This window comes from Amphibalanus amphitrite, unplaced genomic scaffold (genome assembly GCF_019059575.1).
Source record: "Amphibalanus amphitrite isolate SeventyFive unplaced genomic scaffold, NRLGWU_Aamphi_draft 000080F_arrow, whole genome shotgun sequence".
Taxonomy (NCBI): Eukaryota; Metazoa; Arthropoda; class Thecostraca; order Balanomorpha; family Balanidae; genus Amphibalanus; species Amphibalanus amphitrite.
In genome coordinates, this window is record NW_024881576.1 from 1,104,576 (window position 1) to 1,116,286 (window position 11,711).

At 61.0% G+C, this 11,711-nt stretch overlaps 2 protein-coding genes across 2 annotated transcripts; both read right to left on the minus strand.

The window, feature by feature from the left end:
- Positions 1-13: 13 nt before the first annotated feature.
- Positions 14-7,582, minus strand: LOC122379548 (metabotropic glutamate receptor 2-like). Its single transcript, XM_043361830.1, has 9 exons — positions 7,433-7,582; positions 7,069-7,280; positions 6,656-6,807; positions 6,071-6,274; positions 3,728-5,872; positions 3,393-3,552; positions 3,121-3,281; positions 969-1,104; positions 14-691 (listed from the first exon to the last, which is right to left on the minus strand). The coding sequence occupies exons 2-9, from the start codon at positions 7,253-7,255 to the stop codon at positions 675-677; spliced, it is 3,162 nt and encodes a 1,053-aa protein (XP_043217765.1). The 5' UTR covers positions 7,256-7,280; positions 7,433-7,582; the 3' UTR covers positions 14-674.
- An 88-nt stretch (positions 7,583-7,670) lies between these two features.
- On the minus strand, positions 7,671-11,458 carry LOC122379562 (serine-rich adhesin for platelets-like). Its single transcript, XM_043361848.1, has 4 exons — positions 10,949-11,458; positions 10,530-10,710; positions 8,186-10,326; positions 7,671-7,779 (listed from the first exon to the last, which is right to left on the minus strand). Exons 1-4 carry the CDS (start codon positions 11,335-11,337, stop codon positions 7,671-7,673), a joined length of 2,820 nt encoding a protein of 939 aa, XP_043217783.1. The 5' UTR covers positions 11,338-11,458.
- Between the last annotated feature and the right edge of the window lie 253 nt (positions 11,459-11,711).

An 11,711-nucleotide genomic window follows, 5' to 3' on the forward strand; every position in this document is an offset into this window, starting at 1 on the left:
TGGTAGCATTTTAAGTGTCAAAATAACACACAGAAATGTTACAATATATTCATACACATCACAAATGTACGTCATTTATAAATTGCACAAAGTGCCTCGACATTTAAAGCGTAATAACAAAACAGCTGTATATCCTGATTTCCCTGTCGAGTGTCGAGTGCGCCCGAGATTTCACCGACAGTAGTCTGAAGCGTCGAGCTTGTAGCCGCCCCTCTCACTTAATCACCACGTCGGAGTCCGCTTGCCTCGGCTGGGATAATTTTCAGCGAATCGACACTCGCTTGTTCTGTCTCTGGGTGGGGCGGGTTCGCGACCTTAACAACCGACTCTGGGGCTGGCAATCCACGTATACCGACGCTCTCCGAAAGGACCGTTTGCATAATACTGGTTCATCATATCCACGAAGGCCACGCCGGACTGTCAGCTGTCGATCTGTCATACGTGCCGGTCAGTCCTCTGGCAGTTCGTCCACGACAGCAGTCCTGAGCCGCCCAGTGTTTCTCCCGGTGCCGATGTCGGTCCCCTACCAGGTCAGTGGCGGCCCGTTCGGTCCATTATATCACAATACTGTCGGTCGACGACGTGAGAGCGTATCGCATTACCGACGAGGTTCCATTGTGCGCTGTAACGCTGTTCGTTGGTTGTCTACGCCCCCGGTAGACGACATGTCCACCTCAAATCTTGGAGTCTTCTGAAACACCGAAAGAAATGCGTCGAGTACTAACAACAAACCCAGGGGGAGGGGAGATGTAGGGGCGCGCCGACTGCAAGGTCATGTTGCGTTCAAACCCATGCTTAATCCAATGCTGATAGAAAACCAGTACTATCATATGCCGTCTTTTCCGGGGATGTGACATAACGACCGCATGCCGCCTACTGGCTACACATGTCTTGTCCTATCACTCTTCACAACGTAGTTACGAGTACTATCCTATCGTCCCACCTGTCCTAGTTGGTGTTACACGTACCGTCCTGTCCCTCGGCGTTGTCGGTGGGCAGCACGAGCACGGTGCGGTCTCCGAGCCGGCGCACCAGCTCGTTGAGCGCCTTGGGCGTGTCGTAGTGGTCCATGTCCTCGCTCTCCGAGCTGCTGGTCACCGTCTCCTGGGGACACTCGAGGACCGTGACCGGTCAGCGGGCCCGCTCCAGCACAGGCACCCATTGAACTTAGTCGGGCTAAAAAGAGGCCAAATGTGAGGACTGAATGGATCAGAAGAGATGTGCCAGAGTCCAGGGTATAATGATATCGGCAGTAGGTATCCCCTGTAATCTGTTTGCCATTACGTTTTCTAGAGACTGGAGTCTGCGCTAAACGACACAAACTCTCATAGACATATAATTATAGACATAGACACTTATTAAGGCGATCCACAGTGCTTGTGGTTATTACCACCTCTCGTCAACGATACAAAGTCATAAAAAGTTCATGTGACAGACCAATGAGCAAGCCGAAACAGCGTCGTATGACTGATGCAACAAGAGTGTCCCAGCTCAGCGTGCGATCAAACATGAGGCCGAGATTCTTTGCTTCCGAAATAGGTGAAATTTTGTGATCGCGGAATTGTACCGTAAAACTAGGGGCATTGCGCAAATTTTGGCTGCTTCCCAGCAATATCAGTAAAGTTTTTTCAGCGTTTACTTTCCAGCCGTTAGTACGAAACCATCTGTCAAGTGAAGCCAATGTGATTTCCATCTTCCGTAAAACGTTGGAGAACTCTGTGCTTTTACCACTAACCAAAATTTGGGTGTCATCAGAGTACTGTACAACTACTGCGTCCTCGGCGAACAGACTGAGGTCGTTGGCGAAGACGCAGTAGAGCAGAGGGCCGAGCCAGTATCCTTGGAAAACACCGATGTTGTTGGGAAGCGGAGCTGATATTTTGGTGTTCCCCAGAGTGTCAGTGAGGCCTCTGTGCGTGGCTCCGAAGATAAGAAGCAAACCAATTGATATCAATTCCGTGCAGCTGCAATTTTGTGAGTTATTTGTCGTGGTATATCGTATCAAAACATTTGCTCAAGTCCAGCAGGCACAGGAGTGACAGCTCTCCCCGATCGTTTGCGGATAGGATGTGATCGAATATTGATACTAGCGCGGTTTCAAACGAGTGACGAGGCCAGAAACCGTGCTGGGTGGATGATAGGTAATTGTTGTTGAGGTAATTGTAGAGCTGGTGATGAACGACTCGCTCTACAATCTTAGGGATGACAGGGACAATGGATATAGGACGGAAGTTGGACGGGTTGGAAGGATCGCCGGCTTTGTGGATTGGATGGACAAGGGAATGTTTCCAGGATTGAGGTATGTCGGAGAGAGATGCTGGAATTGACCAAATGCACGAGCACCGTGCCAATCGCGACAAACGACATGCGGACCATGCGGATAAAAATACCGTCCTCACTATGGGCGGACGAACCGCTCATGGAGAAGACGATAGAGCGCAGCTCAGACAGTGACAGGTGTGACAGTGAAAACAAGCAGGTCCCAACGCGTGGCAGTCTGCAGGGTAAGTGAGGCGCTTCCCCCGAGTTACGCTCCTCACAAGACGCGCGTGGCCCTTCTTCCACAAAGTAGTGGTTCAGCTCGTTGAGCTGTATGTCCGGCGTGGTGCGGCCGTCTCGACCACTCCCCACTGCCGACCGCACCACCCTCCACACCGAGCCGCGCCCCTCCTGCAGCCGCCGCCGAATCTATTGACAGCTGTCGTGTCTGATCGCGCGCCGGGTTCACCCGTTTATATTCGGCGGAGCTGTGGTCGAGTGTAGCCAGCACGGCGCGGCGACGGGATGACAGATCGCGAGTCGGTTCACTTAAAACAGGCGCATGAGCATTCCTAATCCGCATGGTCTGCATGGGGGCATGTGGATCGACAATGGGTAAAAACAGGTCGGTAAAACAGTTCCATTTCAGGGTGACAGTAACATTAGGGGGGGGGGGGGGGGGGGGAGGCAATCAAATCGAGCAGTCTCGCAGTCATGTGGATATCAGGGCGACATGCTTTCTAAACTTTTACGATCGTTGTGTTACCGAACTGGGGCTGGGCTGTGATTTCGGGATACGTTTTCATCTACCCATTATGACGCACTCCTCACACGCCACACCAGACTCGGACTGCGACTCACCACATGGAGGCAGGCGGCGGCCGTGATACGGCTGCGCTGCTCGGCCGACAGCGTGAACTCGTGCACGGACAGCGAGCGGTCCAGGTCGACGCTCTCGTCGTCGGCGAAACTCAGCGAGGCTCCGTTCTCCTCGGTCGCCGGGTTCCAGGTGCGCGCGTTCTCTGTGGCGAGACGTGAAATTCGTCGTAATGTTTTGTGAACAAATGGCGCTGATAATCCAGCAGTTAACAACGAGTTTTTATGCGGTACCGTTTCAGACGACCATGACGTACCCTGTATTCTTTCTGAGAGCTGTGGTGTGCGCACGAAGGAGAAGTTTTTCAGTTTGGCCGGCATCTGCATCAGGAAGGAGTTGTTGATGGTGGAGACGGTCACCGGCGAGGGTAGGTCCGGGTCGTCGGGGTTCCGCCACAAATAGTTGAACAGCATCACCTGCGAACGACACATGCACGCTGCATCAACATCGACAACTAACGTCATGCGTCAACATCATGCTCATGAGTTGAGCGTCATGCTCCTCGCGACAAGATTTTTAGCAACACACACTTGCTTTAGCCTTCTCGTCCGAGTCCAAGCCAGGGTTTTCTATCAGTGTCGGGCGGCTCACCTTCCTCAGGTAGAGGCAGGCGAAGAAGACGCAGACGCAGACCAGGTTGCAGATGACGGTGGCGGTGGCGGCGCTGTGCTCAGCCGGCCAGGAGAGCACGGCGGCCAGCCAGCCGGCCCAGGCGGCGCCCGTCAGACCGGCAGTGGCCAGCAGCCAGCGCGGCTCCGGCTCGCGGCCGCCCGACGCCGACTCGCCGCGCCAGCCGGCCGCGCAGAAACATACCAGGCCCAGCTTCAGCAGCAGCACGTAGATGAGCGAGACGGCCAGCTCGGCCTCGAACCGGCCGGCGGGCGCGCACCGCAGTCGGCCGACCAGCGTCTGGGCGCGCGGCGGCGACAGCACCAGCCAGGCGGCGCCCAGCAGCGCCTGCACGGCCAGCAGGCAGAGCGAGACCAGCAGCAGAGCGCCGCGCTGTGACAGCTCGTCGCACCGGCCACCGGCCACGCGCCACACCTGGATCATCTTGACCAGCAGCGCCGAGTACACGGTGGCGTACGCCAGGCCGGTGACGAAGCGGCGCGCGCCGCACACCCCGGCACTGGCCGGCAGCAGGAAGGCCACGTTGTCGCAGCAGATGAGGATCAGGCCGACCAGCACCTGGGCGTCGACTGGCGAGCGGCAGACGCGGCTGCTGGCCGACAGGCTGAAGTAGGCCAGACAGCCGAGCGCCACCAGAACACCTAGCGCCGACAGTACCACGCTCACCACCCCGAACACGGACCGCAGCGCGGCCGGCTCCGGCTCCGGCGGCGGCCCGCCGGCGCGCGGCGCCAGTAGCTCCGTCTGCTGCGCGCAGGTGGCCAGGCACGGCCCGGTGCTGCACTCAGAGCGGTGCTGCTCCAGCGCGGCCCGCCAGCCGGCCTCGCCCTGGGCCAGCCGCAGCAGACCGCGCCCGTAGGAGGCCAGCGGCCGCGGCCGGCGACCGTCCGGGACCGCCCACAGCTGCAGCTCGGCAGAGAGCAGCCGCGGCCGTTGCGGCGTGGAAGACGAGGTGTTGGCCAGACGGGCGTCCAGCGCTTCCATCAGCTCGGCGCCGACCAGCTGCGCGCACGGCTGTCCGGGCACGCAGTGGCGCTGCAGGTACTGGGACAGCGTGTCCAGCAGCGCCGCCACGGCCGCAGACGCCTGGTGCACGTACGCAGAGACAGGTGGCGGGCTCTGCTCGCGGGGCAGCGCGGCGCAGTCGGCCGACGCCGGCTGGCCGTCGGCGGCGGCCTCCGCGCACTGGCGACGCCGCTCTGCCAGTTCGGCGAACCACTCGTCCGGCAGCGGCGCGTGCGAATCGGCGCTCATGGTGGCCAGCCACCGGGAGACGGCCGTCATCGGCGGCGACTCGGGCAGCGAGACGAACACGGCGCGGCGCAGCGCCGGCGCCAGCCGCTCGTCGTCGGGCGGCGGGCCGCCGTGCCGGCCGACCACAAACAGCAGTCGCTCCCGGAGACCGTCCTCAGCCGCGGCGGCCGCGGCCAGCAGCCGGCGCGTCTGCTCGGCCCGCGACACCAGCACCACCACGGTGGAGGCGGCCGAGTCGCGGCCCAGCTCCGCCAGCGCGCCCTCGGCCTCGGCGGCTCCGAACCCGCCGCCGACGCCGATCACCGAGCCGACGCAGATGTCGTGCTGCGGCGCCGTCTCGACCAGCAGCTGGCGCGCCCACAGGCCGTACTGGTCGGTCGAGTGCAGCACCGACAGGTAGCGCCAGCCGAACCGGCGCGCCAACGACACCACGGCGTGCACCTCCAGCTCGACGGGCGGCACGGCCCGGTACGGCCCCACCATCCGGTCGTAGGCGCCGCCGTGGCCTGTCAGCGGCAGCCACACGTGCGGCACGCCCGCCTGGCGCAGCATGCCGGCCACGGCGGCGCCGGCCGGCTCAGACAGACTGAGCACCCCGAGCAGCCGGCGCGGGTCGGCCGCCGCCGAGCTCAGCAGCGAGAAGAGCTGGTCGCGCGCGCGCTCCGGTCGGCCGCACGTGTCCAGCACCCGGGCGCCGACCGGCAGGCGGGAGGCGGCCACCGACCAGGCGGCGGCCGCCACGCCCAGCAGCGTCTCCGTGTCGGCCAGCGGGCCGCAGCGGAACATGTCGGCGCCCTCGCGGTGGACGGGCGCCAGCACCGCCAGCTGGTAGCTGGAGCCGGCCAGCGCCACCTGACGGCCACAGACACGGGAGGAGTTACAAATACATTCAACTTCCAGGCGACAACAAACTAATAAACTGAATCTGCCAAACGGCACTGAATCCGAACCCCAAAGAAGAACAGAAACCCGACGTCAGTCAATCTCCATAGTTTCATTGTTATTGACAAGACATGCGTCATGCCGTATCGTCAGATAGCGGTTGTTTACCTCCATGATGTGCGTCTGGTCGGGCGGCGGCTGGCAGCTGGGACATGTGGAGCGCACCTCGGCGGCCGGCACCGGCTCGCCGTCCGTCCGGTACGCCACCAGCTGCTCCAGCTCCAGCTGCAGGCCGTTCTGCACCGTGCAGTTACCGACCGGCTGCCAGTAGGCGCCCTCGTCCGACCCCGGGTCCACCCAAAGACTCTCCACCTGGGAGACACAGTCCCACGGGTTAGGTCACCAGACTTCTCCTGCTGGTCACATATCACAGGTCATTCATCATCCTTCCCACCTGGGAGACACAGGGCGCAGGCCAGGTCGTCGGCCTGTGCCACTCTCCAATCGGAAACGGTGTGTCCCATTCCCCGCCGTAAGAACCATTGTGCTCCATCCAGTCTTACTACTCTTCTCGTCTAACACAGTCATCCACGTTGTCTCACATTTATACTGCATGACCAGATCATCCTCTCCTGTCTCCTCTGGCTGTCTACCGTACTCGTCTCATGCCTAATCTGTCTCTGTCCGGGGCCGAGCCCTGTGCGAAGTCCTTAGACCAGTCCGCACACCTGTCAGGACTATGACGTGTCCCACCTGGAGCGGCGCCGAGGCCAGGTAGTGGCTGTCCAGGAACGAGTTCGGCGCGCCGTCCGCGCCCGGGAACGTCAGTGTCGTCACGTGTCGGGTCAGGTCGTCGGCGTCGAACGCGTCCAGGGTGGACAGGTCGCACTCGGCCGTCTCCGGGTCTCCGGGGGAAACACGGTCAGAGGTTCGGTCAGTCGGCGGAGAGCTATTTGGGTCTGAAGGGAGCCAGAGCCCGGTTAGTCGGCGAAGGTTGTGTCTGAAGAAGCTTTTGATGTTACTCGCAAAGTTGTTTTACATGAAGGTGTCATAATGAAAGAGATATTCAGTAGACTTCGGCAAGCTTTACTTTACTTCTCGATGTGCTAAGCTACTGTTTGGTTATCAGTCCTTAGAATGAGTTGACGGTCGGTGGCCGGCGCTACCTGGGCAGATGGCGTCCAGTAGAGGCAGCAGGTGGGCGCTGAGCGCGGTCACCGCCGTCACGGCCGCCGTCCAACTCTCGCCCTCTGTCCCCTCTCCCTGCCGCGGCTCCGCCTCCGGCCACAGGTCAGCGGTCAGGACGGTGGCCGGGGCACGGCCAGGTGCGGGCGGCGGCGGCGGAGGCACCATGCGCACCGCTCCGGCCGTGCCGGAACTGAAACACATTGCCCGGTCAGCCGCTGTTCCGTCCAACTACAGTCCAATATTCCAGCATTTCAATATATGATGTACGCATAACATGCATACCTAAAATCAGCCATTGTAATGTAAGGCATTGTAAATCCGGTAGGATCAGCTGGTACTCACTAGTCGGTCTCTCCGCTGCGGCTCAGGTCGACGCTGATGACGAACAGCCGGACACCGTGTTGTCGGAGGGTGCTCAGCAGCTGCCCGGTGACCGGCGCCGGCAGCAGGGTGATCAGTACATGCGCACCGCGCTGCCGGCCGGCGGCCAGCGCTGCCGCCGCCGCCGCCAGCTGCCCGCCGCCCGGCTCGGCGCTGAGGGCCTCTGTGACGGCCAGTCGCGGCGGCCGCGGCCCGGCTGTCAGCTCAGCCAGCACGGCCGCGTGCCAGGCCGAGTGGGGCGCGTGCACCAGCGAGACCAGCCGCCACTGCAGCTGCTCGAGCAGGCGGCCCAGCGCGGCGGCCGTCGTCTGCGGGTCGGCCGCGAGCGAGAGGCGGCCCTCGCCGCCGCCGGCCGCCGCCACCACACTGGGCACCCGGTGTCGCCGGAACGCCGCCGCCACTGCCTCCGAGCCGGTCAGCTCGATCAGACCGGCCAGCCGGCGCGGCGGCCGGCCGGCTGCCGACAGCACCACCGCCGCCTGCTGCTGCCGGCGCAGCGGCTGCTGGCAGCCATCCACCACCAGCAGGCCGGGCCGGTGGCGCGGCCGGCGCCGCCACGAGCGCTCCAGCGCCGCGGCCGCCCAGTCGAGCGCGGTGAGCGCGGCGGCGCGCGGCCGGCCGCAGCCCAGCGCGCCGCCGCCGCGGCCGTGCGCGTCCACACTGAGCGCCAGGTACCAGAGTGAGCCGCCGGCGGCCGGCAGGTGGCGCTCGGGCAGCGGCGGCGGCGGCTCCCAGGCCCAGTCGGCGCCCCGCCGGCCGCCGGACTCCGTACTGCTGGCCGCTGTCGAGGTGGACATGTTGGCTGTTTCGGTGGTCCACTCTGTGGCGCTGGTGGTTTGTGGAGTCGGCATGGACTGGGTCATCTTCCTCAGTATGGATTCGATCGTGCTTGTTTTCCTGTACGTTGAGGCGATTGTACTGGTCCATCTCGTCGACGAAGGTTCTGTCGGTGCTGGGACCGCAGACACAGCTGAATGCACAGCAGTCTTTTCCATTTCTTCTTTCTCGTCTCTGGTGCTCGATTCCGACGTCGTGGTTTTAGCCGTTGAAGTTAGCTCGCTGAGTATTTTGCTGACTAGGGAAATCGCGCTCGTGTCTTTGGTGGATGACACCGTGTCCTTGGCGGCTGGCCTTCGCACGAGCGCCGGCGGTTTGGTATTTAGGGTCTGTGATACCAGCACACTGGACGCTCGAATGGCTGTGGTTGTCGCTGGAGACTTACTGACTTCAGAAGATAATGTTTTCGTCACTTTCGTCGACTGGCTACTGCCAGTTTGACCGCTCTCAGTAGACATCGATACCAGTGTGTTTTCTGTCGATGTGCCATTCATTCTGGCTGAATCAGCCTCGTGCCTTGATGGCATTTTCGTATTGGTATTTGCTTTTATTGGCTGTATTGTGCTTGACCCATTCATCGACTTCGACTGGCCTGTTGCTGCTTGTGAAGGTTTTCTAGATCGCATTGTCGTATCTTGGTCGGACGTCTTCACTTTACTATCTGATGATGTTCTTGAAGTGTTGACGATGCCTCTAACTCTCTTCCTTGTTTCTTCATCAAGCGCTTTACTCTCACCAACCGAAGAACCTGGAGAGCCGTTGGGTGACATGGATGTTTGAGTTATCGCTGCTTCGGAGGCGCTATTGGGTATAATCTGAGTGGTCGCATCATGTAGCTCAGGTGAGCGGTCCGACTCCGATCCATCCACCGCGCTATCCATTGGCGGTCCGCTGAGATGGCCGGTGGCATTGGCCGCTACGCTTATGAGTTCGGTAACGCTGTGCGGGCTCACTTCAGGGGCATTTCCGTTCTCTTCGGAAGGATGTGCTATGTTAGTGTCTGAGCTGGCGGTATCGTCCAACATCTCCGGCTCTGATGTGGTCATGGACGTCTCTCCTGTTTTAGCAGCGGCGTCTAATGAGTTGATGTTGGACCCTTCCGCAGGCTTACCCGCCTCGATATTGGCAGTGGCGGTCGATTCAGCTTCCGCCTTGGGCGCCGCTGGTGACGATTCGGAAGTGATGACTCGGCTGGTCGTGGTTTCTGGTTCATCCTCTCTGGTCTCAGAAACACCGGCATTTGTGACATCGGTAACACTCGTGGTTTCGGTGACACCAACAGTTGCAGCATTCGTGACAAGGAGAGCCGGATCCTCAGTGATACCAGCATTTCTGGCTTCAGTAGCAGTTAAAGGCTCGGTATCGCCACTAGTTGTCTGTTCGGTAACGTTTGTGACATTGAGAACACTGATAGCTGTGACATCAGTAACTCCACCAGCTGTCTCAGAAACATCGGGCGCAACAGTGGAATGTCTGTCAGGTTCTTCAGAAGCATAGTCAGGTGGTGGCAATGGCTTATGTGCCATTTTTCCAGTCACCATAGGTTTTTCGATCGTTGGTCCGAGGGTGGTTACAGGCTGTTGTGTCATTACCCCATCTGCCGTCACAGGTTTTAGTACCGCCTGTTCGGTCACCGTCATCGGCTTCTCGTCCGCTGACTCTGGCGATGGCGGGGCTAGTTTAACCTCAGTCACTGGCTTATCTTCTGGCGGTTCAGCCTCGGTGTCAGGACCATCCACCGTCTGTTCAACCTTCGTGACAGGCTGCTCCACCGTCCTTCCAGCCTCAGTGACAGACTTAGCTGCTGTGGTAGCCTCAGAAGTGAATCCACCCGAGGCAGATTCAGCCTCGGTAGCAGATTCTTCCGTGGCCCGCCCGCTTACATCAGTAGCTCCAGTCGCGTTGTCTGCGGCGGGACAGCCCTGAATCCAGCTGGCGGCGGCCACCTCCCGTCCGTCTGCCGTGTTGGCCACCACCGGTCGGCTGAGGTAGGCCCGGCTGGCGTCCACCTCGCCCACCTGTCAGAGGAGAGTTTCAGCGTCAGATTCACATTAGCTCACCGACATATGGTCAATAACAGCCACCGAGCGCTTCAGCAAACAGTTTAACGATAAATAAACCAGACAGTTCACATTTTTCAATTTCTCACAGTCATCGCGTACCCATTGATTCTCACCTAACGTAACGCACAACCCTGTCCTGGTCCCGCTGCCCTTCCCACCTTGACGTAGTGCATTTCGCGAACGGTGGGGATACGCCGCATGTCCCGGAGGTTTAGCACGTCCGCACGCCGCACAGCCCACCGATCGGAGTCGAAGCTTAGCACGGGCAGACCGGCTGGTGTGCGGGAGTCGGGTCCAGCCAGCAGCGCGCCCGCCAGGCCACCGCTGATGCGGGGAATTCTGGGGTGGAAACGAAGGGGTGGAGATCAGACTTCCACTTAGAGTGGAAAAGGCACCTTTGAATTAGCCAGGGATATTTGTAAAGTTATTGAATAAGTGTAACAATTGAACGAAAACTGACATCCTGTTAAAAATTTGACAGGAATATCGTAATACATTGAGATACAAGAATATAGCATATATCTAATGACTACATTGGGTCATTCAGAAGCGAGTCAGCGACTTTGGTACTACTCACGGCTGACATGTGGCGTCTTCTCGCGGTGGGTCTTCACACTCGGTCCGCTGCAGACGCGCTAGGGCGGCCATCAGGCTGTTGGCCGTCAGTAGAGCGTCCTCCACACCGGCCGTCTCCAGGGAGCAGCGCGCGCCGCACTGGCGCCAGTACTGGGCGCGCCAGCCGGCCGACGGACCGCCCCCGCCGCCGGCGGCGCCGCGGGTCTGCAGGAACTGCTCACCGAACGCGGCCACGTCCAGCCGGCGCGCGCGCACGATGACGGCATTGTCGACGACCAGCGAGTGGCGGCGCAGCAGACGGATGTTGTCGCCCCAGCTGGCGTCGCCCACGAAGAAGAGCGGGTCGCGCCGGCCGGGCCGCGCCGCCAGCTGTTTGAAGAGCAGGTCCATGTCGGCAGGCTGCAGCAGGGCCAGGATGGCGCGGCCGTGGGTGCTGTCCGCCGCCGCCGACAGACCGCCCAGGCTGGGGCCGAGTGTGGCCGTGCGTAGACAGGGCACCGTCGGCCGCAGCTGGGCCGATAGGGCGGCGGCCAGCGCGCGGCGGCGCGGCTCGTCCGAGTGCAGCACCAGCAGCCGGCGGAGGCCGAGCGCGCGCACCAGCGTGGCCAGCAGCGCCGGCTGCCAGCCGGGCGGCGGCTGCACGCTGAACTCGGCCGGCGGCGCTGCTCCCTCGCCCGCAGACAACCGCAGCACCGTCACGTTGGCGCCGGCGAGCGCGGCCGTGACTGCGCCGGCCGCCGCACCCGGCAGGTCGTGGATGACGG

Coding starts and splice junctions, on each gene's coding strand:
- LOC122379548 (XM_043361830.1), bottom strand. CDS start 7,255: ATGGTGCCTCCGCCGCCGCCGCCCGCACCTGGCCGTGCCCCGGCCACC. Junction 5,873..6,070: donor ACCAGACGCACATCATGGAG/GTAAACAACCGC, acceptor TGTGGCCGTCAG/GTGGCGCTGGCCGGCTCCAG. Junction 3,282..3,392: donor GCTCTCAGAAAGAATACAGG/GTACGTCATGGT, acceptor GTCTCGCCACAG/AGAACGCGCGCACCTGGAAC.
- LOC122379562 (XM_043361848.1), bottom strand. CDS start 11,337: ATGGACCTGCTCTTCAAACAGCTGGCGGCGCGGCCCGGCCGGCGCGAC. Junction 10,327..10,529: donor GCGAAATGCACTACGTCAAG/GTGGGAAGGGCA, acceptor CTCCTCTGACAG/GTGGGCGAGGTGGACGCCAG. Junction 7,780..8,185: donor TGGGAGCCGCCGCCGCCGCT/GCCCGAGCGCCA, acceptor GCCGACCCGCAG/ACGACGGCCGCCGCGCTGGG.